This window comes from Alternaria hordeiaustralica, assembly GCF_023758085.1.
Source record: "Alternaria hordeiaustralica strain BMP 2776 chromosome Unknown scaffold_3, whole genome shotgun sequence".
In the NCBI taxonomy this organism is placed as follows: domain Eukaryota; kingdom Fungi; phylum Ascomycota; class Dothideomycetes; order Pleosporales; family Pleosporaceae; genus Alternaria; species Alternaria hordeiaustralica.
This window is the reverse complement of record NW_026056775.1, coordinates 51988-78142: the sequence shown is the minus strand read 5'-3', so window position 1 is coordinate 78142 and position 26155 is coordinate 51988. Positions and strand designations below refer to the sequence as shown.

The 26155-nt window shown below is 53.0% G+C and overlaps 8 protein-coding genes and 1 non-coding gene across 9 annotated transcripts; 6 read left to right on the top strand and 3 right to left on the bottom strand.

The window, feature by feature from the left end:
* Positions 1-996: 996 nt before the first annotated feature.
* Positions 997-2493, bottom strand: J4E84_002206 (uncharacterized protein; the record flags this gene model as incomplete). The annotated part of the gene is made up of 2 exons (XM_049384833.1): positions 997-2252; positions 2301-2493. The coding sequence occupies 2 exons, from the start codon at positions 2491-2493 to the stop codon at positions 997-999; spliced, it is 1449 nt and encodes a 482-aa protein (XP_049246856.1).
* A 4040-nt stretch (positions 2494-6533) lies between these two features.
* Positions 6534-11020, bottom strand: J4E84_002205 (uncharacterized protein; the record flags this gene model as incomplete). The annotated part of the gene is made up of 3 exons (XM_049384832.1): positions 6534-6716; positions 6768-10935; positions 11016-11020. 3 exons carry the CDS (start codon positions 11018-11020, stop codon positions 6534-6536), a joined length of 4356 nt encoding a protein of 1451 aa, XP_049246855.1.
* An 821-nt stretch (positions 11021-11841) lies between these two features.
* On the bottom strand, positions 11842-13932 carry J4E84_002204 (uncharacterized protein; the record flags this gene model as incomplete). The annotated part of the gene is made up of 4 exons (XM_049384831.1): positions 11842-12548; positions 12601-13129; positions 13181-13605; positions 13653-13932. The coding sequence occupies 4 exons, from the start codon at positions 13930-13932 to the stop codon at positions 11842-11844; spliced, it is 1941 nt and encodes a 646-aa protein (XP_049246854.1).
* Positions 13933-18514: 4582 nt separating this feature from the next.
* Positions 18515-19204, top strand: J4E84_002203 (uncharacterized protein; the record flags this gene model as incomplete). Its single annotated transcript, XM_049384830.1, has 1 exon — positions 18515-19204. The coding sequence occupies one exon, from the start codon at positions 18515-18517 to the stop codon at positions 19202-19204; it is 690 nt and encodes a 229-aa protein (XP_049246853.1).
* Positions 19205-19412: 208 nt separating this feature from the next.
* J4E84_002202 (uncharacterized protein) lies at positions 19413-20174 on the top strand (the record flags this gene model as incomplete). Its single annotated transcript, XM_049384829.1, has 2 exons — positions 19413-19658; positions 19713-20174. The coding sequence occupies 2 exons, from the start codon at positions 19413-19415 to the stop codon at positions 20172-20174; spliced, it is 708 nt and encodes a 235-aa protein (XP_049246852.1).
* A 508-nt stretch (positions 20175-20682) lies between these two features.
* J4E84_002201 (uncharacterized protein) lies at positions 20683-21060 on the top strand (the record flags this gene model as incomplete). The annotated part of the gene is made up of 2 exons (XM_049384828.1): positions 20683-20854; positions 20900-21060. 2 exons carry the CDS (start codon positions 20683-20685, stop codon positions 21058-21060), a joined length of 333 nt encoding a protein of 110 aa, XP_049246851.1.
* A 24-nt stretch (positions 21061-21084) lies between these two features.
* On the top strand, positions 21085-21588 carry J4E84_002200 (uncharacterized protein; the record flags this gene model as incomplete). The annotated part of the gene is made up of 1 exon (XM_049384827.1): positions 21085-21588. The coding sequence occupies one exon, from the start codon at positions 21085-21087 to the stop codon at positions 21586-21588; it is 504 nt and encodes a 167-aa protein (XP_049246850.1).
* A 2649-nt stretch (positions 21589-24237) lies between these two features.
* On the top strand, positions 24238-24334 carry J4E84_002199. The gene has a single exon. It is a non-coding gene; the product is annotated as a tRNA-Ala (tRNA).
* A 983-nt stretch (positions 24335-25317) lies between these two features.
* On the top strand, positions 25318-26131 carry J4E84_002198 (uncharacterized protein; the record flags this gene model as incomplete). Its single annotated transcript, XM_049384826.1, has 3 exons — positions 25318-25369; positions 25551-25973; positions 26022-26131. 3 exons carry the CDS (start codon positions 25318-25320, stop codon positions 26129-26131), a joined length of 585 nt encoding a protein of 194 aa, XP_049246849.1.
* Between the last annotated feature and the right edge of the window lie 24 nt (positions 26132-26155).

Here is a 26155-nt window from a genome sequence, read left to right as displayed (position 1 = left end):
TTGGATGACGGGGAGGGGGAGGGGGAGGGGGAGTTTGAGGGGGGTGTTGAGTTTGGGTGGACTTTTGGTGAGGAAGAGGGGGATGAGGAAGAGGATGAGGACCATCCATGGCATGAATATGACGGTGGGAACGAAGACATCCCAGAAGAAGAGGAAGAGGAAGACATATTCGGCTTTGAAGACTCAGAAGGTGGAATCCAAGACATCCCACTATCCTACCTCTACCGCCACGCCCTCCTCCCTCTCCTAACCGACCCCTTGGAGACAACCGCGATCCTCCAGACAATCTGGCACAAGATCTGGAACTTACTTTCCACATACCGCACTGCAGTCACACAAGCGGTCGAGCAAGCGAAGCGGAATGGCAGGCCGCTTCCTAATTGGGACCATTCCACGTTCAACCAGCACCTCCCCACAAGTATCACCATGCTGGCTTCCCTTATTGAAACCATTTTAGCTATTATGGGGGTAGATCTCTCGGGTAGGCTGAGTGCGGAGAAAATGGGTAGCTTGGAGGCAGTTTTGAATGTTTATTTGGAGGTGCAGGTCGAGCTGGTGAATGAGGCGGATGGGTGGGGCGATGAGAGTATCACGCCGGAGCCTTCTGGGTGGAAGGCTAAGTGGTGTGAAGAGCGACTGTGTCTGCTTTTGGGGTTGCAGTATCGGCGTTTGAGGTTGGAGCAATAGGCGTGCTGCGATAAAATAATGAATACCCTGGAGTCTACATTGACGTTGGGTCACCTACTTTGCAAGTTTTCAGTTTGATGTAGTCTGTAGACCTGGTTATAAAGTTGCGTTTCCGCTGTCATGATTTGTATTGTACATAAGGGTCCAAGGTACTCCATCCAGCCTATCCGGTAGCCTGATACATGAGGGTATATATGTAAAATCCAAACGCTCAAACACCATAAACGCTTTTCCCCAAATGAAAACGTCGAAGCAGAAGTACTGTTATACAAAAAGGTCATCAAACATCACCAGCTGCGTTGTCCCGTCCTATCCCCTGATGCTACCCTTCCTGTACTTGTCGTCCTTCAGCGGCACTGGTGGCGGTTCGTCGGCGTAAGACTGCGATGGCATGACAGAGTCCTTCCGCGCATGCCTTGGGTCGTACGTCGCATTCGACAGTATCGGCTCGGGCTTGTAGGTAGCGTTCGAAAGCGTTGGCTCTGGGTTGTATGTTGCGCTGGAGAGTGTGGGTTCGGCAGCCGGCTTGGGGTCGTACGTAGTTGCTGGTAGCGTCTTGTATGTGGTTGCGGGTAAAGTGTACATGAATTCGTCAATCGCGTCGTCGATGTCGTCGAGAAGGTTTTGTTGGTCCGATTGCGACGTCTCGGATGTCGACTTGCGGTCAAAGGGATGCTTTGGGTCGAAAGGGAATGTGAAGGAAATGGGTCGCTCGTTGGGCGTGTATGAGATTCGAGGTGCGTATTCCGGTGTCCAGTCTTTGGGGGATTGTGTTGGGCTCAGTGGTGCCAGAGAGATCATGCGCTCCGAATAGATGCGCTCAAGGTCTTCGTCCGGGGCGTTACCAGGGAACAAAGATTGCGATCGCTCGCGCACTTGTGCAAAGCCGCCATCGTATGTTGTCGCGGGTAGTAGGAAGGAGCCTTGCTCGGGTGCAGAGGAAGCTACCTCCCTCTCTTCGCGTACGAAGGTGAAGGACATCGGGCGATCTTTTGGGTTAGGGGAGTTGTCGTTGGAACCATTGAGCGTCGAGGAAGAAGAAAAGCCAGGAGAAAGTACCGGGTCGCTCTGACTTCGCGTATGTGATACGAAGCGAGGGGAGGGAACCTGCAGGTATCTGGGAGAAGGCTGGTAGTCGTAGTCTGGTGGTGGTGCGATGAAGATGTCACCGTGTCCCATTCGCTCGCCAGGCGCAACATTCCGAAGCGCTTGCAATCTCTCGTTCGCGAAGTTTGACTCCAGGATGTGCGCTCTCTCAACCAGTTTGTCCACGAGCTTGCCGTGCGAGTCCTTGAATGTCCTCTTGACGAAGCTCAACAGTAGCGATGAACAGGTCATCTTGACATCTTCCCGAATATACAGGCCGTGTCTTGGAGTCTTGAGGCCAGGCTCGGCCGGAGGCTTTGGCTCGCCAGGCAATCGTCCTCCTACGGTCCATTTTCCTTGGATATCGAGACCAAGCGGTGCGTACACGTGTGTGTTGAGACCTTCCGCTGTGTCGTTGAAGCAGGCGTGGTAGGATACAGAACCTGTCGCCAGGCCACCCGGTAGATATGACACCTTGTCTAGGAGATGTTAGCGATTGCACGGTGGAAATGTACAAAAGTACTCACCTTTGATAGTGTACCACATCGACCAGTACTCGTCAGTAGGCGCATAGCTAGGTGGCCTGCACTTGAACCGTTCCACAACCAATGGGTTCAAGTCGATCATAGCTAGATGATCGCGGTACATGTCGAGCACACTCTTCCTTGTGATGCCCGCCGGCAACGGCGTAATGGTGGTGAAGACAGCGGTCTTCGGCATGATTGCTTTCTCTCGAGGTACGAGTCGTTCTTCTCCGGACTGATGTTTCAAGAAAACCGCTGCGGATACGATCAATGTTTACGCGCGCGTGAAGCTGGAGAAGTGGAAAGAAGAATGTTTGGACAGCGAAGCAGCGAGAGAAGATGTACTTGTTTCGCAGGCCATCAGATCCATCCAGCCATGGACGCTGACACGCTTCGCACACGTATCAGGCGAGCGCTCGAGCGCAGCTTGAAAAAAGCCCCTGCATCCAGATTTGCGGAAGGTTTGGGAACTGACAGCTCCCCGCCAAGCTCCCCGCCAACAAGTCGAGAACGGCATCATTGCCGTTTGTGGCAATCATTGGAATTATGTTCCCTGCCATCGTTGCTATATTCAGTCGGATGGCATCTGGCCGCTTTGTTTCTATGCGGGCCCCGGTGGACAGAGCATGCTCTTACTGGCATCGTCGTGGAAAACGCGTTGCCGAGAACCGAGAAACGCGAGTAGAACGCTGTCAGATGGTGTCAGCCGAGATGCAGAAGTTCTTGTTCTGTGACGAAAATCAGTGGCGTGGTGTTGCAGGTATCAGAATCCTGGAGCAGATCCGCCGCAGGTACGTTAGACGCTAGCGCTCGCGCTATGACCAATGAAGCAGTACCGATGAACTATTGAGGGGTTGCTGACAGTTGTCTACGTGAACGCATCCACCAACGCAATTATCAATTATAACAGGCAGCATTTCGACGTATCGCATTCGTACAGCGCGATGTTGTCCTCATCTATCGAAGAAAAAAAGCGTCTTGTTGCCGTCTGCATCGAACGTCGCGGACGAGGCTGCCGTTCCAGGCGGTTTGCGTCTCTGTTACGTTTCAGCATGGCTTCATCAGGCATACAACGCATGTTATAAGGCATCCACAAAATCTCCTCCTCGGCACACTGCTACATACCAAGCGTTTCGAAACGAGGCTAGAATTCGCCTTCGACCACGCGGGTCGGATGTCGACATCCTCAATTCCTTATAACCAAGGCATCGCATGCTTCTATGACAAATGCGCCGTTAATGCAGTCATGTAGAGTACTGATAATCTAGGGTCCATCAGAATTATCTGGAATACTTACAAGGTGACAGATGGCGACACAGCTGCCGAGAGCTTTCCTGCTCTTATCGCTTAGATGTTAATATTGGCTGTCTCCGCACTGGTGACGAAGGCATGGTCGTGAGGCCCAACGAAGAGAAGAACGCATCTTTGGCTCAGCACTGGGCCTTAGCTTGGTCCGCGCTGGTCATCGAAATTGTGACTAGATGTATGCTCCGCGATGTACGAGACGATGATGGTAGCACCGAGACAAACATGCACAAGGTTCAATCAGCTAGCCCACGAAGTCACACGGTGGCTACCATACCGCAACAAATACCACTGCGATAAGCAGTCGCGGGCAGCCAGCTCACAGCTTTTCAAGTCCTTTCTATACTGCCCCGGGATATGTTATAAATACTCTTATTTAACGACCTTTTTTTGATACTGGTAGAGGGCTATACCAGACTTGGACACCTTTTTGATGATACTCACTTGCTTACATATTCATTTTAATCTATACTGCCCCGAAAGGGATTTCTCGAATGATCAGCCTAGTGGATAAGATGAATTTCTCCCAACGATCATCATCAGCACGTCACACACAGCACTAGGTGACACGACTTTACACATAAAAGAAGTATGCATTACGACTAAACCAATGCTCAAAGCAAAGCAGGATATCCAAAAACAAAACCACCAACGCGCCGCAATCATACCTGATGATCGCAAGTTCCCAAGTCATATACACATCAACCCCTGCTCCACCACCTAGATACGCACTTCTATACACCCTGATGCATATCCACCTCCTTGCTCTTCGGCGCCTTGCCACCGAACGTCATACCCATACCACCACGCCGTCCCTTCACAACACCAACAACACCAAAAGCAAACGTGACAGCCCAAGCAAGCCACGAAACCGCACTGATAGCCGTACTCGCGCGGGCTACGTCACAGACCTATTCATTCCACGCATTAGCCCCCAAACACCCCATCTTAAAGTAACGACGCATAGGAAGGGAAGATCAAACTCACCATACCAAAGCAAATCCTCCCACTCAAAAACACCGCCAGCGCAACAAACCCACTGAACCAGAACAACATCGTTAGTCCCTCCAGTCCCAACAACGCCCACTTCACACTTCCCTTCTCAGTCAAGTGCGAGAACTTGGGCAGGGAGGTGAGCAGGAGGGGGATGAGACTGAGGATGGTCCAGGAGGGCGCGAAGATGAGGTAGTTTATTTCCAGCGGGGAGGATTGGCGCCAGTGTGTTGACCACCATGATGATACTGGGGGGTGTTAGTTGGGGGGAGGAGATGGGGATGGTGGAGAGATGGAGGGGTGGGATAAGGGAGAGGGATGGTAGGAGACGTACCATAAGCCATCAAACCGAGTACAACAATGGAAAGTACAGCTTGTGCCGCGCGAACGGGTAGGATCCAGTTCATCGCCATTGTGACTGTGCCTCTTCCTTTGTTCTTTACTTTTTCCTACTACACTCTTTCCTCTTCCGTCCTTGTCTCGATCTCCTCAGAAGGAAGTGGCGGAGGCGTATGCGTATAGTATAACGAACGTATCGGTATCGTGTCGTGCCGTAGCTCCCGTCTATATTGCGCGGCGTAGTGCGTTGAAAGCCTCGTTCGTATAATTCGCTATTAAAAGAGTGTCAAGAAAGATAACAACAGTATGTACCTAGTAAAGGAAGAGAAGAGGGAACTGAGGACACGAGGTAAGAAAGAAGGAAAGAAGCGAAAAACGGAGAAGGGAAACCAGTTCACAACACCAACAAGCCGAGTAAAACCAAGCCAGGCATCTCTCATCTATGGATTCCTCAGTCATAGCAGTATCAGTAAGCATCACCCCTTCCCTTACGTCTCCCAGTCCCATTACGCGCACCCACCATCTGCTCGCCCATACCACGCGACGCGCATACTATTTCTTGACACCCACGTTGCGGCACAATGCAAAATGCACCCTCACAATACCCTCACGCACTGCACGGAACAGCGAGTTCCCAGTCGCAACGCAGACGACACAAGGCTGTGACTGGCTTCAAGTGGTGTTTCAGTTGTGGTTAAAGTGGATGGGGGGGTGGGTAATCTGCGACGATTCATGCGACGGACGCGGGGCTTCGTCTCATCGTGATCGCCCTCCCGTTGTCTGGTCTGCCGAACACGCGAACACCCATGAGCACGCGAGCAGCGTGGACGGGAAGGATGCGTACGCGCGCAGATCGATGACTATCAATTGTCAACGTGGAAGTTCGCTTGGTGCGAGGTGTAGTTCACGCCACTCCCCGCCGCAACATCATCAAAAACACAATTTCCAGTAACCGGTGTATTACTCCAGCCATTAACCATGCCGTTACTATATCCATCCACCATCGCAAGAAAAATATCGTACACATGCCTTCATCCTCCCTAACGCGTGAGCTCAAAGGCCGACAACTCGTAAAGAATAGAGTCGTCAATCCGATGCCTCACTCATAGCATGCCAGATCATGAGAAGATCATAGACCGCCCACACACCCCATCATTCCCAAATCCAGCGGTTTCGTCGTAGAGCACAAGTGCAGAAACAGTCAAAAGACGTGAGCATTCCAGCATCACTAGACTGTTTACTGACAAGACGCTCGGCGAGTGGATCGCTGGGAGGTAAAGACAGTGGGTATCTGAAAGGAAAGGAAAGGAAATGAATCTATGTGTACATTGGGAAGGAAAGAAAAGGAAGATCAAACTAAAAGGAGAGTGTAAAGTGTCTGGTGTCGTAGGCCTGCCGTGGTATATGCGCGCTCCGTGTATGCCTGTGATCATGAAGTCGAAGACAAGGCAACGAAGACTTGCAAAGAGGTAATGATCAAACGATACTGAAGGCGCAAGCAGATCCCCAAACACCTTGAGCAATGATACATGTCAAGGCATTCTCAGCACATGACGCTCATTACTGTAAGAATAGATTGCTGCCCTATCACCTCGGTCTTCAACCACGGGGGCTGAAGGGTGCGGCGGCGCGAGTCATCTCGTTGCACTTGTTGACCAGCTGAGAGATGGCGCGAAGGAGCGGGCTACCAGGGGTGCTCTCGTTGAGCTGGATGTATGCGGCGGTCAAGCGCTGGATAACGACGTCCATGATCTTAGGAATGATGTCGCGAATTTCCTGGTCCTGTGATGTCTCATTAGCAGGAGCACGATGGATTTGCAGCGGGGTACTTACGTTGGGGTTGACGCTCTGGAATACAGCGTTGAGCCAGACAAGGCGCTCCGTCAGGTTGCGTCCCAGATGCTCAGATACGACCGCACCAGTCGACAGCGCGAGCAGCGGGCTCACCTGGCTAAGGTAGGCAGGATCGTAGCGGACGAAGACAGAGTCGAAGAGCGCGGCGCTGCGAGGCGACTGCAACCACTGCATGGTACCCATCTCGTAGTTGCCTTCGGACATGAGACGGTGGATAGACTCGATCTCAAGCTCCTCCTGTGACTTCTTGGGAGGGGTACGTGGAGCAGCAGGCGAGTCTTGTACTTGTCGAGGAGCTGGAGCCTGGCGAGCCTCGAGAAGCTTTGCGACTTGGGATTGAAGTTCAATCTGGTTTGCAGCCATAGTCTGAATAGTCTCTAGGCATGTCTGCACAACCTCGGTCAACGCGGAGATCTTGGCGGCATCTTCACGGCGTTGAGCATGGGCTTGTCGGAGCTCACCACCGATCTGACGCTCGATCATGTTGGTCAAGTTCGACATGGCGGGGTTGACGACGGTAGCAACTGAGGCAGCGATCATAGGCTCGAAGTTACCAGCAACCTTCTTTGCGACCTGGTCAGAGAGTGACTGGAACATCTGGGGCTGCTTCAAAGATCGGGACACGGCATCAGGGATTTCCTTGGACAACTGCTGGGCCAGGATGGGCTTGAGGTTGGCGCTCAGACCCTGCTCAACGGTAGCAGTGGTCTTAGCCAGCACCTCAGGAAGCACAACATTGCGAATGTTGTCACTGACCATCTTTCCGATCACACCTTCGACATTCTCGTTGAGTGTGCTGGACACCTGGCGTAGGATAGCCTGCTGATGGGCACCGTTGGCTGCGTTCATAACACGCTTGTCCTCGTCGAAGCGCTTGTACATGATGTCCAGCTCGCGCGAGAAGCCCTTGGTGATCTCAGCCTGTACGACCTCCTCAAGCTTCTTGGCATCAACCTCTGCGGGATGAGCAGCGGTAGGTGCGGCACTTGGGCGTTGGAGGTGCTTGCTGATGAGCTGCTTGGCCCACTCCGGCGCTTCGGTGGTGTCAGCAGCCTTGGACTTGGCAGGCTCCTGCGCAACGGATGGCTCAGGTGGTGCCGGAGACTTGGACTGCGCAGTCGCTTGAGCAGCTTGCGCGTAAGACGGGGGCAGAGCCGCGGGTGCAGGTGCAGGCATACGAGCGGAAGGAGCAGTGGAAGCCACAGCTGAAGGCGCTGTAGAGACCTGGGAAGATGTCTCCGTGGCGGCCGCGCGCTTCTTCTTCTTCTTTTCTGACTTGTCACCACCGTTGATGATAGCTGCGCGAGCTGCGTCTTGCTTGCTCTCGACCTTAGCGAGAGTAGATGCGCGCATCGCTGCTTCGGGGTTGATGGACTGCTTGGACGCGGTGCTGCTCTCCCTCTTCAATGGCTCACGCGCAGATCGGTCAGAGACAGACTTGGGCGCAGGAGTGTCACCAGCAGTAGATGACTCATCGGTGACAGGTTGAGGTGGCTTGAGCTGCGAGATGGTGATGACGCCCTCTTCCTCAGCTTCCTTGGGGTGAATGGGCTCGCCCTCCTTCTTCCAGCCAAGATCACTTCGGCGGATGCGCAAGACGCAGACGCCCTTGGAGTGCATGACGTACAGCTCGAAGAGAGCGGCGTTGTCGGGATCGTCGACATCAGAAGGTCCAGCGGGCTCGTTGAGCATGTGCAGGCTCCTAATCTGTCCCTTGGATGCGAAAGAGTACTCCGTGATGCTGGTCATGATGGCAGTAGCGTTGACTGGAGGCAGATTGTTCTGGCCCCTGTCGCCCTTGTTTGCCAGACGGGAGATGTAGGCAGCCTGGCTAAGAGCAGGAAGGTTGTACCTCGGGCAGGAGACGTGGACGAAGAAGATCGAGTTCCTGGTAGGGTGGGCGACAGCCATGATGCCAGTGCGGGGATGGAACGATACGCTGCAGATAGCGTCCGATTCGTTCTCGTGAGGCAGGTGAATCTCCTGCACGGCCTTGTTGAGACCCAGGTCCCACAGCTGGAAGGCGTGGTTCTGCTTCATGCCAACCATGACATAACGCAGCGCAATACCCTTAGTATATGGCTTGTCTTTGTCAAAGAAGAAGACAGAAGTGGGCCACGACTTGGCGTTGGGTGTGGTCGTGTGGAACTCAAGCAGAGTCTCGGAGACCTCGACCTGGCGGGGAGGGCTGTGGGGGTTGCCAAGGTCTGGCTCGGTGAGGGTGCGGATGTCCCAGAAGCGCATGCGGCCGGCCTTGTCGAGTGAGACGATGATGGTGTCGTCCTCGCTGAAAGTGAAGTCCTTACCAGCCTTGCCAGTGAGGATCTTGAGGGAGCGCTCCTTGAGGTACTTTTCCGTGTGGCAGATGCGGCTCTTAGACCGAGCATACTCAGCGGCGACCTTGGGGAAGACGATGTGGATGGACTTGCCCCTACCAACAGCAAAGAACTCTGGGTGACGCGAAGATGGCTTCGCGCGAGTCTTGAGCTGGCCTCCAGATGTGTTATCATCTTGAGATGGCGACGGGGGAAGCATCAAACCCTGAGAGTCGAGGTTCTCGCCGAACTGGTCCTCGCGAGCAGGGTCGAGAGAAGTCCAGAAGACAGTGCCGTTGACACCGATACCCAGGATGCTCTCGAGCGGTTGTTGTGAGTCGTCTGCGGAGGTGCACAGGGCGATGTTGAAGATGCGCTCTTGGTGGTTCTCGAAGACCTGGCGGTATTGGCCGTTCTCCTGGCGGATGATGCGGAAGCCGCCCTTCTTGACGAGTGCGTATACGATGAAGTTCTTGCTGGCGGATACCAGGGAGCGGTCGATCTGGTCAAAGTCCTTCTTCAAGCGAGCAATATCCATAAAGAGCTCGTTGGCGAAGTAGAGACGACGAGGCGGCATCTGGTTGACCTGGATGGAGGCAAAGGCGCGCATGGGGAACCTGTAGACTATTACCGTCTGGTCCTCACCCTTTGCGAGGCTCTCCTCGGCTTCGGCAGTCTCCCAGTCTTCGGCGACGTTGTCTTGAGCGATTTCGGTAGCAACTTCCTTCAAGGCAGCTGCGATGGGCTTGGGCAAGCTGGCCTCGATGTCCTTGGCTGTGCTTGGGTCGGCAAACTCGTCCTTGATTTCGGTTGCAATCTCAGCCATGACCTCCTGGACCTCTGCAAGCTCCTCAGGTTGGGGGAGAGCAGAGGCTTCAGCTTCAGCTTCGGCGAGGGCGTCCTCGATCTGCTGACCGACCTGCTCGCCCAGGTCGCTCACGGCCTCGGCCACAGTTTCGTGTGTATGGGCAGGAGCGTCGTCCTGGGGAGCGGGCGAGGAAGCATCGACTGCCCTCTTCTTGAGGATCTCCATCTTGGGGGCAGGAGGCTTGGAGCCCTGCTGGATCGGGGTGTTCTTGCGGGGGCTGGCGGCTTCGAGCTGGTCGAAGGGGTTGACGTAGGTGAACTTGGGGGCAAGCGAGGCGGGGTCGGGCTGGAAGCGAGACGACTGCTCCTTGCTGTCGGAGCCAAACATCCTCATCGGGGAAGAGGCTCCCGGGGTATGGACAGTGGGGTCAGACGAGACGTGCTCGAGCTCGGCGTCTGCGAGGTCCTGCGCGAGGTCGTCCACAACCGTTTCAGGCTTGTTGGACGCACGCGGAGAGAGCACGGAGGCAGCGCGAGAAGAGCGGCCGCTGGTCTGGGCGGGCTTGGGGTGGTTCAGCAGGCGCAGGAGAAGGTCCTGGGGGTTCTGCTGGGCGGCGGCAGGCGACTGCGTGGGGGCGGCGGCGCTGTGGGAGGGCGTCCTACTGCCCATGACACTGGCCATGCTGGTCGCAATGTCGGGCGCCTGCGACTGCTGCGAGACGCGTCGAGACGGGCCGCCGCCCTGCGAGTTGAAGCGGAGGAGGTTGAGTAGGTTGGTCGACTGCTGCTGCGGCGTGGGCTGCGACACGGGCTCGGGCGCGGGCGTGTTGGCCATGGACGAGTTGGGCGACATGACGGCAGACTGGTGATGAGGCTGCGGGCCGCCGGGCTGGGGGGAGAAGAGAGGCGACGAGACAGACGGGTGCTGGTAGCCCTGTGGTTGTTGCTGGTTGCCAGATGCGCCGCCGTTGAGACGGGCAAGCAGCTCCTGCAGGTCCGACATGGTGAAGGAGACTAGGGCAGATCTGGGCGACGTTAATAAATGAGTGGATGAGGGTAAGTGGATATGGCGCGCTGTCACCGCCGCGATGGCCAGCACAGTGACGCCATGGACAAACCGACGTACTTTACTCAGGACCCAAAATTCGAGTGCGCGGCCGAAGCCCAGGTGAGGAAAGCGCGAAGCTGCCGGTGACAAACAGAGAAGGGACGAAGAGAACGCTGACGAGCAGACGGGGGAGAGTGGTGACGGGCTGCGGTGATGCGCAGAGGTCAATTGGCGATGCAAGAGGAAGGGCGACAGCTCGACGTGATATCGCTGGCGCCGCAGACGAGCTAGGCTAGCGTATTGGGAACTTGTGGAGACGGCGCCACTCACTTGGCCTGCACTCACCACATCATCCGTTAATGACAGCTCATCGTCGAGTCACATCAATCGTCACATCTATTACCTGGCATCGATGGATCACTCTCGTCGATATCGCATGAGTTTCCGCATTGACTACAGTGCGTGCAGACTGGACTGGAAAGAGCGATGCAGGACAACGCGAATTGGCAGATGCCAAACTTCATTTCTTTTACCACCTGTTGACCTTTACTTTTGCCCTCTCATACCCTGCATATTATCCCATCGGTCTTAGTCCGCAATTTTGAACTATTATATCAAGCCAATGTGTAAAAAGCTAAGCACCCTAGAGCCTACGTTGCCATTAGGTCATGCATTTTGCAGGTTGTTGTCTTAATGTAGTCTGCAGACCTGGTCAATACTTTTCGTGTATGAGGTGATAAAACATTTGTATACAACACATTATAGCCAACGATTGCATTCGAAAGTCCATTCTCCGATATCCACCACCCCCATCTACCATCTAATCCCCAATCCCCAAAACTAGAATACATAAGAATTGAACAACAACATCCACCAAACACATCTACCGGCAGTCACCAAACCCAGGCTGGCATCCAAACATCTTCATGCAGGACAGCAGGCTGTTTCCGCAAATACCAGCGGGGCTGCAGCAGTTGCCATAAGCAGAGCCCTTGCACGTCTGCTGGCTGCGCGCACCACACAGGCGGTTCTTGCTAACCTTGAGACCCGGGGCGGAGGAAGTAGCGGCCGGGGCAGTGGAAGTGCGTGTGCTGGTGGTAGTCGCGCGAGTGCTGGTGCTGGTGCTGGTGCTAGTGGTGACGGGACGGGTGGATGTGGATACGGTAGTAGGTGCGGCGGTCGAAGGAGCCGCTGTGGAAGGAGCAGCGCTCGAAGGCGCCGGGGAGCCAGAAGAACCAGCGCAGTTTCCGAAGAGCGGGTTGCAGCCCGTTCCACAGTAGTCAGTCGTCTTACCGCAGAACCCGTACTGCGAGCAGCACTCGCCGTCTGCGAAACCAACACACGTGAAACCAGATGTGCCACCGCAGGAGCCATCAGTCGTAGTAACAAGACCGCTGGGAGCAGAGGTAGGAGCAGACGCAGATGAAGAAGCACCGGTAGCTGCTGGCTGAGAAGCACTGCCACTTCCAGATGAAGGAGCAGTGCCATTGTTGCCACATTTTCCGAAACCAGCCTGGCAGCCTACTCCGCAGTGACCGTCGGTGTTTCCACAGAAGCCGTAGCGGGAGCAGCATTCGCCTTGGGCGAAGCCTACGTGGATGTCAGTTGGGGGTGATTGTATATCCAAATTAAGAGGTCGTACCGAGGCAGGTGAAGCCAGATGTACCTCCGCAGGTAGCGTCGGTAGAAACACCAGTAGGAGTGGCAGCTGGTGCGGCGGAGCTGACGCTTCCAGATGATGTGGGACCCGCGACAGGAGGGGTGAATACAGACGTAGTGGCTACACGACCGGAAGAAGCGTCTCGGTACCAGTTCGCCTGGGGCTCGCCCAAGCACTCGCCCAGAGTAACCAGCTTGTATCCCTTCGCCTGCATGGTCTCGATCATGTAGCCAGTCAGGTTCTTGGCAGTCTGCTCGTGGATATCGTGGGCGATGGCCTGGAAAGCGTCCGTCTGGGGGTTGCTGGGGTCGATGGCCTTCTTGACGTTGTCCTTGGCATTCTGGATCTTGTCTGGGGTCACGTTGTTGTAGTCGTCGGTATCGAGGTCGAAGTACGAGACGACGTATCCTAGATCAGCGAGGTCCTTTTGGCATCCTGAGGCTGCGGTGCAGGAGGAGTATGGGGGGCGCATGTATGTGGGGAATTTGCCCATGATGTTGGCGAAGGCCATCTACGAATTGATTAGTACTTCTTATGGATGATTCGGATTGTTAAATCGTACCTCGTTCCTGACCATCTGGTCATATCGTTGTTGGCTGGTAATGGCACTAAGATCTTGATGCGACCATGTGTGGCTGGCAACTTGATGTCCCTCAGCGATCATGCGCTTGATGGTAGCAGCCCACGGCTTGCTTGTGTCGTCAATTGCGCCCTTGTTGATGTTGACACCGGTGACGAAAAAAGTGGCCTTTGCTCCGGCAGCTTTGAACTGATCCAACACACCTTCGGTGTAGATGTAAGGACCGTCATCGTATGTGATAGCGATCGTGTTTGGCTCGGTGCAGTCGTAGATGCCCTCTCCACCATATGGCTGGTTACCGAGCTTGGGACGAGCAATGTTGCGAGTGCTGCCTCCAGTAGGGAGTTTGTTGGCATCACAAGCAGGGCCATATTGAAACTGACAGTCGGGTGCTTCACAGTAGTCACCTATGAAGATTAGCATTGGTCTCTCAAGTTGTACCCGAATACCTTACCTCCTTGACCACAGTAGCCCTCCACAGAGCAGCAGTAGCCCTCAGCGCAGCTTGCACCGCCGTTGTTCGGTCCGCACCGACCATCAATACCACCTTGACGTGCCGTCAAACGTAAATTGGGCCCTGCAACATGCGCCGCATGTCCACCAAGAATGTTCCTGCTCCTGAGTTGACCAATCTCTCGGGGTCCAAGGCCAACAATCTTCGGTACAGGGAAGTCGCTGTGGGCAGCCACGAGGGGTGCGACCAGAGCCGCAGCGTATAGTCCAGTGTAGCGCATTATGATAACGTGACTTTGAGTCCAACAAAAATGTAATCGAAGAATAAACGAGCGTAAGATCAAAAAGATCGACCGATATTAAGTCCGAAGAAAAAGGTAAAGACGACACTGTAAAGAGTGAACAGACGCCTTTTGACCTTTTCACAAAGTGAGCAAGGAAAAAAAGATAGACCAAGAGAAGCAACAAAGGGATGTGGGTGCGAATTCCATATAAGAGGCGAACTAACTACCGCATGCCCAGACATTAGAAAAAGATGCCCACGACGCCCGTGGAGCGTGTAGTGTGCTTGGCTATGGGACGGGTCAGCCGCCGCGCGTGTCAGATTTGGTCGAGGCTGACACTGAGACTGCGATACAGGAGGTAGCCCGCTAGCGGAGAGTTAATAATGTAAGTCTTGACAGGGAGTGTGCTGTGGAGGAAGATGAGTGAGATGAGGCCTTTGATCGAGTCTACGACAGACACTCAAGCGCATGCGGGCTTCCACGGTTTCTGCCTTTCTCGGAATCCGGACATGATTCCAGCTCGCAACGCGCGTATGGCACAGTGTCGCGAGGGAGCATGCAGGTGCTGTCTTCGCTCCGGAGGCTTTGTGGCGGTCATAAGCCAAGACATACCCCTGGGTCGTTGCCAAATCGGGCGTGTAGATCACGTTAGCGCCCGAGATTTCGCGTAGATAGATCCGTGGTCCTGGCCTTTGGGGACGGCCCAGATTCCGTCGCTCTACTCCAGACTCTTTAAATAACCCGGCGGGTTGCCTGACAAGAAGACAGCTGGTACGTGGATGGCCTTGATCTCACGTGTAGCTCATTCTGAAGTCTCTGGATGCAACGTGGTTCTCCACCGAATTTCCTGAGCGAATTCAGATCGACGCCGTGATGCTGACATGTGCGGCCTCGGTGCGATAATTTTCTCTGGGCACATCTGCAGCGGTCAATACTTCGGCGCCGTTGTCTCGAAACACGGTGTTGGGTTCGGATGAACTGATGCAGAGTTCCCGCGGTTTACCCAGCACTACTGATCAGTAACTGAGTTGCCACAGCTCTCCAAGGCGTCTGGCGGAAAGGCAAAAGCTAAAAGAATAGGCCTGCAGCTTCAGGCGGGGAGCCAACGGTTCGTTTCCTGAAGTTTGTCGCGGAATGAACTCTGTCGTATTTACCGTATTGCGCGGCGATAAAGGTGATTACCTAGCGATGTTGCGCAAGGTATCCACGGATAGCTCTGATGTCATTACGCGATAACGAGATGATAGCCGAGAAGGTCAGGTGCAGCTGAACCACACTCGCACTCTCATCTTGTGGAGATGATGTGACTTTCTTCCTTCGCTTCCGGACTATCGACAAAAGCCATTGTTCTCGTTAAGCTTCGGGGCTGCCGTGACACTGTCACTGTGCTCGACAGCACGGACGTTGACACAAACAGCCCCGCGTGTTCATGTTACCTACGACTTCCTCCACGTTTCGGACCCGCCAATATCGCGCGGAGAGCGCGTTTTTCTACGTCTTCAGCGATTGGCTGCTACAGCACGTCGTCTGATGGTTTTATCGGAGCTTGGTTCAGTACAGACGCGCTCCAGAACAATTCTCCAAAGACTACGTAATCTCACTTACTCTGGGCCTTGGACAGCTTATCGACAGACACGCAACACCATCTCGAAAACGAAACCCAGTCCGATACCCAAGTTCGATATCAAAATACACCATGAACGTAAATCGGACGATACCCCGCGACAGACTACCCCGCGAAGACTCACTTTCCCCGGATCCGCAGCAGTCTCGTCATGGCGTTCGAGCGGCTCGTTCGGTATCGATGAACAATAGTGATCAGGACGCGCCAACATGCCAACGCACCAAGACCACGGCGCAGTCTTACATTCTCAACAACACATGATTTGAAAAATCGACGCCTGGAAGGAATACTTGGCAAGCCCATTGACATCGGCCCAATGCGATCACTTCTACGACGGAGCAATCTCGACTCTCAACGCTCCGCCAGCTGAGATCAGGGGTGACTGCAATTCATATCGCATTCCGCCAAAACTTCATCAATACTGAGGTATACATTGTCCTTAGAAGAACTCCTTTGCTCACGTTTAATAGTGCGTATGCAGCAAGATAAAATGTGACACGATATTCAGCCACTCCTGTTGCCACTTTGCTCGCATTTTGCACCTCTGATCGAGCAATCCACAGGTAATTTTCGAACTCGTCGTCTGATGGTGTCTCCGATGAAACATAATGGCATAATGCTGTGCTCGCATTACGAGCAATAGTATTCACGGATTCCACAAGTAAAACACTCCATTCTCGACCACCTCCACTATGGCACGAGCAGTATGGCCTCTCTGCATCGCTGTTCGTCGTTTCTGGTCGATTACATTGATGCGGTCATCGACCGCGCTTGGCATCCACTCGTTCGGAGCCGACTTCGTTCAGGTGCTGCAAGATCTCGTGCTTATATCTGAAATGGTTACAAACTAGGAATCCGATCTTTTCATCAAGACATGGACAGGGAATAGATACTGCCGACTCGCTGAATCCGAAAGCTTCAGTCGTCTACCGAGTGGATCTACCACCAACAATAGCAAGGTCACGATGGCGTTACAGTGATGATTGCAAACGCTATTCGAGTTACAGAAGTTTTGATGATCACGACTAATTCATCACAGGCTCTGTCTACTACTACTATTGCCGCAATCGCCGATAAGGCCAAACTCCTCATTCAATACCTAGGTACCGCCCTGTTACCTGGTTTTGCCACAAGTACAAACCGTCGCAGGATCGTTATCATAATCCCTGGGGCAGCTTACCACCCGGGCGTGGCCAGAGCAGTTGAGTGGACGCGAGTAGCGCCATAGCTGGTAGGTATCGGCGCGGAGACATGATAGGTACCTAGGTACACCTGGGTCAGGCCCTTTGGCGGATCACTTCAGTAAAGCTCACGGAAGCAACCATGCGAGGCATCGCAATCGCACACTACTAAAGAGGAAGCACTGCTGTCATCTAGCATACATCCTCGCCAGGGACAGCCGTGCCGAAACTGGAGAGTCAACCAGAGCCACAGTGCTACCACGTGCTACACCGCTAGTCCAGCTGTCACGCATATACCGCGACGTCCTTCCCCCCTTGCCCCACTTAGCGTCAACTTTTGCCTCCTTTCGCTGTCGTTTTGCTGTCTTTTCGCCACCCTGCCTCATCTACCTTTACCTTTACCTTTACCTAGGTATTCACAGGCAGGCGCTCCGCGATCGGAAGCAGCACGAACTTATGTTGTTACTACACCCTAGGATCAGAACCTGTTACCACAGAATCACGATTAGCACATACGCAGACATTGCCTGCGCAGTCCAGACATTGCCTAGAATCATATACCCAAGATCTTACATTCTGAAATTCACACAACTGAGCTTTACTAGTGCGAAAGCATCATACTGCACTGGCTGTCATCCAAATGCGCCACGTCTGCAGCCAATATCCACGGATACATGATATGATGAGCGACGGTGCGCAGTTTCTTCCGGGCACCATCACCATGATCTGCAGCTACTTGGGTACCACACGATCGTGAAGGGAGCATTAAGACCACATCCAAGATGATTGATATTCGCACATATTACAGCAGGCCCGAGGCCAACCATTAGCATTCGCTCAAACTCATCAACGGCAGCATTGAAGTCATACCCAGCCCTCGGGAACCTGGACCGAACACACAAGACAAGGCTAGAGATATACACTATTGGGGGAACACATGCGGATGTGAAGAAACTTATAAGACTAGCAGACCTCATACAGGGTACCTAGGTACGTGTACGTGGTGGCTATCTTGCAAGTGCCCGCACGTGATAGCCCGCACTTCACCGCCACGTGCCGGGCTGCACCGCGATACCGGAGCTCTCTCACCTGCAACCTGCAACAGCATCAAGCAGCGCATACAGATACAATAACTCTCGCTCATTCCCTCCATCACTCCTTCAACCCACTACTTCCAACTTCTTCTTCTGCACCACCCGGGCATCATCTGCACAAGCTCTGACTGGTATTGCAAGACCGCTGCCCAAGCGAAACCACTTCAGCAACCTACAACACCAGACAGTTCATATTGCAAGCGGTGACGATCTCCCCAGACGCCGCCATGGCCGGAAATGGCGCGCCAGTTCCAGCGCCGACAACAAGCTCACCGCATTCGATTGATAACCACGCGCTCCCCACACCCAAGCATGAATATTGGGAACGACACTATTTGTCGAGAGCTTTAAAGCTGTCTCACACGACATGCAATTCACGACAAAACAGGCGCTCCGCCCACCGCGCTTGCTCCCCTTGGAGTAGCGCAAGCGACAGCCCTTACACCAGCCGCAGCTTACCCCACACCTGAGAGCGCGGACAGAGGAAACAAGCGATATGACGCAGAGGTAAGTTCTGGCGCAATATTCGTAAATATATACTGACTTCGTAGGTTCAACAGGACTTCGCGACAGACGAGGGAGGAACAGTGGCGGCAGAAATCGACATTGATGGGCGCATCAAACAAAATGTTGCAACGCCAGTGCGAAAATCCTCAATCGAATTCAAGTACCCAGTCGCAATGCAGGCATACGACCCCCAGGACATGTTCTTTGCGAAATCTCACGTCAAGTCCTGGACAAAAGAAGAGTCGGCGAAAGAAAATGACAGGCTGGCAGGAGCGTACATGGCACTGAGACATGAACACATCTCCGTCCTTGTCGGTCAAGACAGCAAGGAGAAGAACACGCGCCGCCAAGTAGTCGACTCGCGCCAATCCCTCGCCAATGGAGCGCAGATGCTATTGTGGAATTCTGAAGCGGCGTTCGAAGCTTCGAAGGCGATCGCAGGAAGGATTTGTCAACCATCGATCTGGACTGACCCGCAGACACAGACACAGTACACCGGGAAAGCACCAGGATCATTCACACCACAAGAGGCACAGCATATCCTCAATTTGCACAAGGACGACTGTATCAAAGACTTGAAAGGCGCCACACTGGCGGCTACCGGCGCGAACCTCGAAGAACTCGGCATCGACGAGACCATCGTTACGCAGGCGTACGATCTACCTGGTGATAGATCGTGGTTTGAGAAAATCTGTGACAACTGGAAGGACGCTGCCAGAGATGTACTGGTGGACAGCAGCATGGATCTCAGTATTATCGAGGAAACCCCGCCCCGGCGCCAAATTCGCTTCCTGCCGGCGCGTACGAAAGGCCGTATTACCCTGCCGACATCGCTCTTAGCTTCTCGGTCTGCCGACGTATGAAAGCAACTTGTCTACGGCTCTTTCTTCCTTCTTACACACTCATCTTCTCAAAACGAAGATTTCCAAAAAGAAGAAAAATTGAAAATATGTGGTGCGGTCTCCAGACCTTGGTCTTGTATCGAAAAATCAAGAAACCGAAACCATGTGCGCTCGTCTACCATCACTGTGGGACTTCCCCGTATCATTCTAAAACGACGCATCGAATGTTATGTTCGATCCCCTCTTGGCGCGCGAGGACCCTTTCAATGCGGCGCAATCTGGCTTCCCGTTGACCGATCCGAAGCGCGAGTCTTTGACCGAACCGGCGCACGATCAGGTCATTTCGGCGCCTAAAGATGAGAAGAAAAAGAGAAAATTGGATCCCGAAGTTGCCGAGACAGAGCTGAAGGGAAGGATCGAAAGGGCCGACACATATTGGGTATTGGACGTCACAACTGAGGATATCCAACGCACAGTGAGTAATCCCTAACTGATAAGACGAGCATGTATACTGACCTTGATCTTTTAGCTAAACTTCGCCACCGGCCGCTCCCATTTCCCACAATACAACATCATCTATCCGCCGGATGCGAAACCACTAGATGATGATTCCACCGTCGCCGCCTGGATTTCTACAGCTGACCACACATGCCATTTTCGTCCCCTGCATGGACATGGTTTCGCGACGTGCATTCTTTGCCGGAAAAAGACAAAAAAGCTGGCCACAGATTGCTTTATTCCAAAATCGAGCGTCATCATGAACATGGCCGTGAACAGCACAATCAAAGAGGAGGGCGACGTCTACAAGCAGGACAAGAACGAAGAGGGTGAGTGGACAGATGGCGCCAAAGTTGGGTTGAATGTCGCCAAATATGTCAAGGACTTCATCGGCTTGACCTCAGTATGGATGCCAGGCGAGGTCTACACCGGCGAATACAGGAAGATACCCTTTCTTATCGCCATGGCAGCCATGACCGCAGATCTAGCTTAATGATGATAAAAATACAACCCGCAGGCTGCTACATCGGCGTTATATTGGAAATCCTTGCAATTGTGGAGCCCTCGTGCTGACTACATCAACTCCCATCATCGATAAAGACACTTCAATAGAGCACTATATTGACTACATGTAACTCTGACGTCGATGAGTTCACTATCCCAAGACTAGTGTGCCAACTACATATGTGTGGACAGAAGAGCCGCGTTGCTCCGTCCATGGCTGACGACCTCCTAGCTACTTCAGCAAGAAATCTCTAGCGATTGATAATGTAATGAAGGTAGCAATGCTACCTGGGGACCTCCTGGTATGACTAGCTTATTCTATCCTTCGCACGGACGATGTCTGGCTCGAGATTGAGTTCATCGCTTCGAAACAAGCGGTGTTCCTGGCAGCTAACCGACACTCGACCATCACGCCTGGGGAGCCGATGAAGCATGGTGCGCGGAATCCTCGCCTGCGTGAGGCGTGTATCGACGCCGGCTTTCCACAATACAATACAATGTGTTGCTTTCGTCGAAAACGTATCATCGAAACCAAACATGAATACGGAGAGGGAGCGGCGCAGGCGATTGCAGCACATACTGGCGACTCCAACGCCCACGAATGCTACGACACGGTCGGCGTCGGCGACATTGATATTCAGTCCTACATACTAGGCAGAGAGAGGGCGGGTCAAGGCTTTGCGCTTGAAAAGCATCTAGGTATACTGACTTCAGATTTGCAGATGAGCCGGCGAGAAGCAAGAAAGATGTTTGAGCAGGCAGCTCAGACAGGATACGTACAGTATGAGAACTACGAGATCACGCTTCGTGCTGAGGTCGAAGAGCGGTTGCGCGAACGCGAGCGAGAAGACTCCGAGTCGGTCGAGATAATCTAATCCTTCAAGACAACGATCGACGACATGCGCGAACTACTGATACGGAACCCCGCCGATGATACACCCATACTGCGAGGATATACCGGCAAGACCACTTGCGCTTACAGAGTCATGTTGAGGGATGGAGACTCTGCAGCTGGGGTTGTCCTTAAGGAGCTTGAGGCTGTCTCCTACAAGCGAAAGATGGTACCAAAGAAGATCCGCAAGAGTCTACGAAACCTTGTACTGGAAGAACTTGCTCAAGAGATGCTATCTTCGCTGGAAACTTCCACCAAGTCAACAACTACGGGACTAACCGCCGGTAAAGGTGGTGCATCATCATCGATCCGCAAACGAGCCAGAAATGCCCAAGCCGAGCTTGAGGGTCTCCACAGTGAGCGCATGAGCGCTCTCGAGGCCTTGGAACGGCGCAACAAACAGGATGAGATAACCGAACAGGATGTTGATGAGGAAGAAGGTCCAGACGTGGATTCGCTCAAGGAAAATGGCGACAGGCAACACCTACGGGGTGAGCCGTTGCATTGGTAAAATTTACCGCAGGAGGACGTTCAAGTGAATATTGCTGATGGGGTTGAGGAATGCGATGCGGCTACACAAGAAGAACGCGTAGCCTTCCTTCTGGCCTTCATTACGCATAAAAGTCAGGCCACCTCTGGGTTGAAGTGTTGGCTCTGCCAGTTCGATCAAATGATGTCGCAGGGCGCTAAAGACAAGAAATGGAACCTTGCGAAACTCGAGAAATATGTAAAGGGGAAGGTACACACGCGCCGCGAGCAGGTTTATAAGGTCGTTCAACGAGTTGAAGATTGCCGGATGCACAGGGAGCGCGTCATGTCCCTTGTGCCCAAACTGGTCGTACCAGACCGCAGCCGGGTGGCTGGTTCACCTTGAGCGTCATCACTGAGAGGGGCTGTGATTGAAGGAGGAGGCTGAGGAGAAGGAGGTAGAGAACGATGGCGATGAGGATCCTGATTTTGAGAACTTGTGAGAGTGTTCTAGAAGTCAGTAGTGCGTGGAAGATACATTGTGTTATCTGCGAATGCGACGGCCTTACTGCTCGGTCACATCATCAGAACGAGCGCAGTGCATCTACGATATCGTTTATCATCTTCTCCCACCTGCTGCTGTCTTCTCTCTCTTCATCCACATTGACACAGTTGGTATATTCCCGCGTTGAAGTCACTACACTCGGCGCCTCGATATGTCTGCATAACCAAAACTTCGTGCTGATCTGCGATGTCTTTCCATGCCCTGCCTGGCTGTTGCTAAACTTCGGGCTGGACTCATTCAGCTGGGCGCGTTGGTATACTCGCGCAGTCAGTATATCTCTTAACATACCTATCTTGTCTGTTTGTAGATGTTTTGTGTATATTTTAGGTGTGCAGGTTATAGCGCTGGAAGAAAACAGCGTGCCACAAGTACCTAGACTAACGGTTTGATGTTGCATTACTGACAACCGTTCTACTTGTTCTGGGGGCTGCGAGAAACATAAAATTCTACTTTGAAGCTAGGCCAACTCGTAGTTTGCTTCAGTAGCCTCTCGGGCTTGCTTATGTTCGTTCTTCATATACTCGTGCGCAAGTCTTTTCCACACTGGAATAATTAAGCATAGCGCGCTTTCTATGTCATGAAGATAGAGCGCAGAGACGTGTCTTTTAGTGGGTCTTTTCATCAACGCGTGGTATACATTCTCCGTGCGAAGGCAGAACAATGTGGCGCGTATGCTAATGCAAAGAAAAATCGCATGCTTAAGCATAGTTATACGTTCGGGGACATGTCTGGTAAGACATAGGCAACAGATGCTCTTCGCACTGAAACCTAGCGGTATGGCGCGGTGATTGATATGAGGAAACTTAGCACAGCCTCTTCTTCGCCTGTCTTTATCATGACTAGGCGCCGCGCTGATTTTTTTTAAGTGTCGGCGCTGTTACTATACTACAAAACACTCGCCAGCTTTTTATACACCACCGTACCTCTACCCTTATACTGTTAGACATGTCCTGGTATCAGAACGAGTTGCTACATATGACTTGAACTGCAATCGTTCTGGCGCTAGTTGACGCTATAGTTTGCCCACAGACGTGAGCTCTACTTGCATTGCACGACTGTCTTCTCGTGTCTCTTGAGTGCGGCTTACTTCGATGCTATAACAGACATGCAAGCCTAGCGAAGAGACTACTGCAGTAGACTCTTGCGCTACTTGAGGATGTTCGCGCGCATAGCCCAATACTTCTTAGCAAAGATGTTTAGGTTGGTCTTCTACTTCACATTGTTTTCAACTATCACGCATCTAGCGTCGGTAGTCAAAGTCTTGGGCGCTGCTTACACCCCGCACAAGACATCTTCATACCACTTTTACACTCTCTAGGATTACACTGCCTAGAATTACTTTGCTTTTACCTGGACAGAATACGTATCACCTGCAGCATATGTGTTCGCGGTATCTATTCTCGAGAAACCAGCACGATAGAAGACAATGTATCCTCTAATACTCGTCGTACTATTTAATCCTTAAACGTCTTGCTACTATGAATGCTTCGACTCTGAAGATGCCACTTAGTCTGTACGCTAGGCACTGGTATGTATACGCCTGCCTCCGCAGTCCCATCACAGTCACAAGCTACAAGGGTACTGTAGTCGTCAGATGCGAATTCTCACGATCTTTTTGATACTGGTCGAGGGTTAGATCAGTCTCGGAGGCCTTTTCGATGATACCCACTTGCTCAGATGTTCCATAGTTATCGCGACATCTTATCCGTCCTTCAAGACCTCATCTCGATCTATAAAAGAGCATTGCAAACTTCTGCGTTTTGTAAAGGCGCGAGGTCAAGTTCTTTTATGAAGAAGTCGCAATGTCGACCTCGTTGGAAGTGGATTGAGGGACTGATATGTCCTCTGCGAATAAGAGTTACGGACACTTAGGCTTCTAAATCATGTACAGATACGCAATGAGGCCTTTCTTGAGTCGGAATGGAGGGGCAATTACCTCGAAAGTGGGTCTTGTTCGTGAATACCCCTTATGTCTGACACTATCCCCAAATCTTACTAGACCTCCTTACTTACCAGAACGAGCCTGAGAACCTGCTCTACACGTCGATTGCCTCGGATTATCTACGAACGATTTTGTCTTCGATCCATCAAGGAGCTTGTGGTTTCTCTCGCTCAATCGCCAAAACCGGGCTTGTGGTTTAGTGGTATAATACTCCCTTAGCAGCAGGACTTCAAGGAAGTCCAACTGTGGGAGTGGTCCAGGGTTCGATTCCCTGCAAGTCCAGCTTTTTGCGCTCCCTGAGGTATAGGATGGGTCGTGGTTGTGGTGGTGAAGCTTTGGGAGGGGGGTGGTGGACATGGGATGAAAGCTTTTTTTTTTGGCCGGATGTGGGGGCACCACGACACCACCCGACTTTTTGCACGGGTCTAGAACATCGAAATATCTTTCCGAGATCTCAGGGTCTACCTTAGGAACATGAACATGACTTTGCGAATGCTCTTCAATAGTGGTGCTGCACGCGTGGATGCATTTGATGTGTACGCTGGTTCGCATTGAAGTCGGCAGAGAGCACTTCGCAACACCATTTGAACCGAATCTCACCCCAACATCTTCAACCGATACCAGATCTCTAGATCTCTCGCTGACCACCTGTTCGTGCCTCGGCATCAATATTACATGCAGCCACGTGTGCGATCGTTCGGTTACTCAATCTTTCCACGCCAGGTTAGCTGCATATGCATCCCGAGATCTGCACGAGGCCTGTCAAGCGATGCTTCCCCTTCCAATGACGTCGCAGCCGACTTAGGTACCATGAACAGCAGTTCCAATCACGCGCATATCTGCAATGTGCGTGAAATCAAAGCCCTATTGTTCCGGACCCTTACAGGAACACAAACCACAGCGCCGCCGTCCCTGATTTTGCGCAAACACCAGACCCACCTTTGGAGGCAAGAATGAACGGTGAAGCTAGACCGTATTTCGCTTAGACTAGCGGCAAGCACAACCCAGCCCGAACAGATATTTTCAGCAGTCGACTTTGTGCCCCTCGCTCTCTCTCTCCAACGATCCAACCCCTCAGCTTCCGATAATCAAACAATTGGTGGTGTGCGACTTTTGAACGACTATTTCAATACCTTTTTAGAAGACAATCATCTTCTAACTTCACTCCCTTACCCTTTCGATACTTCGGTAAGAACAAAGCCCGACATCACGGCATGGCGCGTGCGGACTACAGCTAACACTCACCAGTCTTCCAACTCTACAAAATGGATTACCAAGCACCTGCTCCCGCTGCCGGTGGCCGTGGCTGCTACAACTGTAAGTTGACTCTATACCCACGATGCGGTGACACGGTCCGAATGCGGCCCCGCTTTGAATATCAGATCGCGAGAGCGTCACGCCTCAGGGTCCAGCGACAGGTCCAGATCGGTATTCAAGCGCGGAGACGACCATTCCTGACTCAGAACTGCATCTCTGAACACGCGCTGACCATGTCCAGGCGGAGACTCCTCTCACCGCGCTGCCGAGTGCCCCACCAAAGGTACCCCAACCTGCTACAACTGCGGCGAGAAGGGCCACGTGAGCCGCGAGTGCACTTCTCCTCAGGCTGAGAAGACCTGCTACCGCTGCGGTGGCACCGGCCACATCTCGCGCGAGTGCACCAAGGACGGCGGTGCCCAGATGGGTGGCCGTGGCGCCCCCAGCCAAGAGTGCTACAAGTGCGGCCAGGTCGGTCACATTGCCCGCAACTGCTCCCAGGGCGGTGGCTACGGCGGTGCTGCTGGCGGCTACGGCGGCGGTCGTGGAGGCTACGGTGGTGGTGCCGGTGGCTACGGAGGTGCTCGTCAAACCACGTGTTATTCGTGCGGTGGTTTCGGTCACATGAGCCGTGACTGCACCCAGGGACAGAAGTGCTACAACTGTAAGTACACAGCGATGAACTTGGAAGAGCTTGACTAACCTTTTGTAGGCGGCGAGGTTGGCCATCTGTCGCGCGACTGCCCCCAGGAGACTTCATCTGAGCGCGTGTGCTACCGCTGCAAGCAGCCCGGCCACGTCCAGAGCGCCTGCCCCCAGTAGGGTGTTCCAGATGCCGTCGATGTT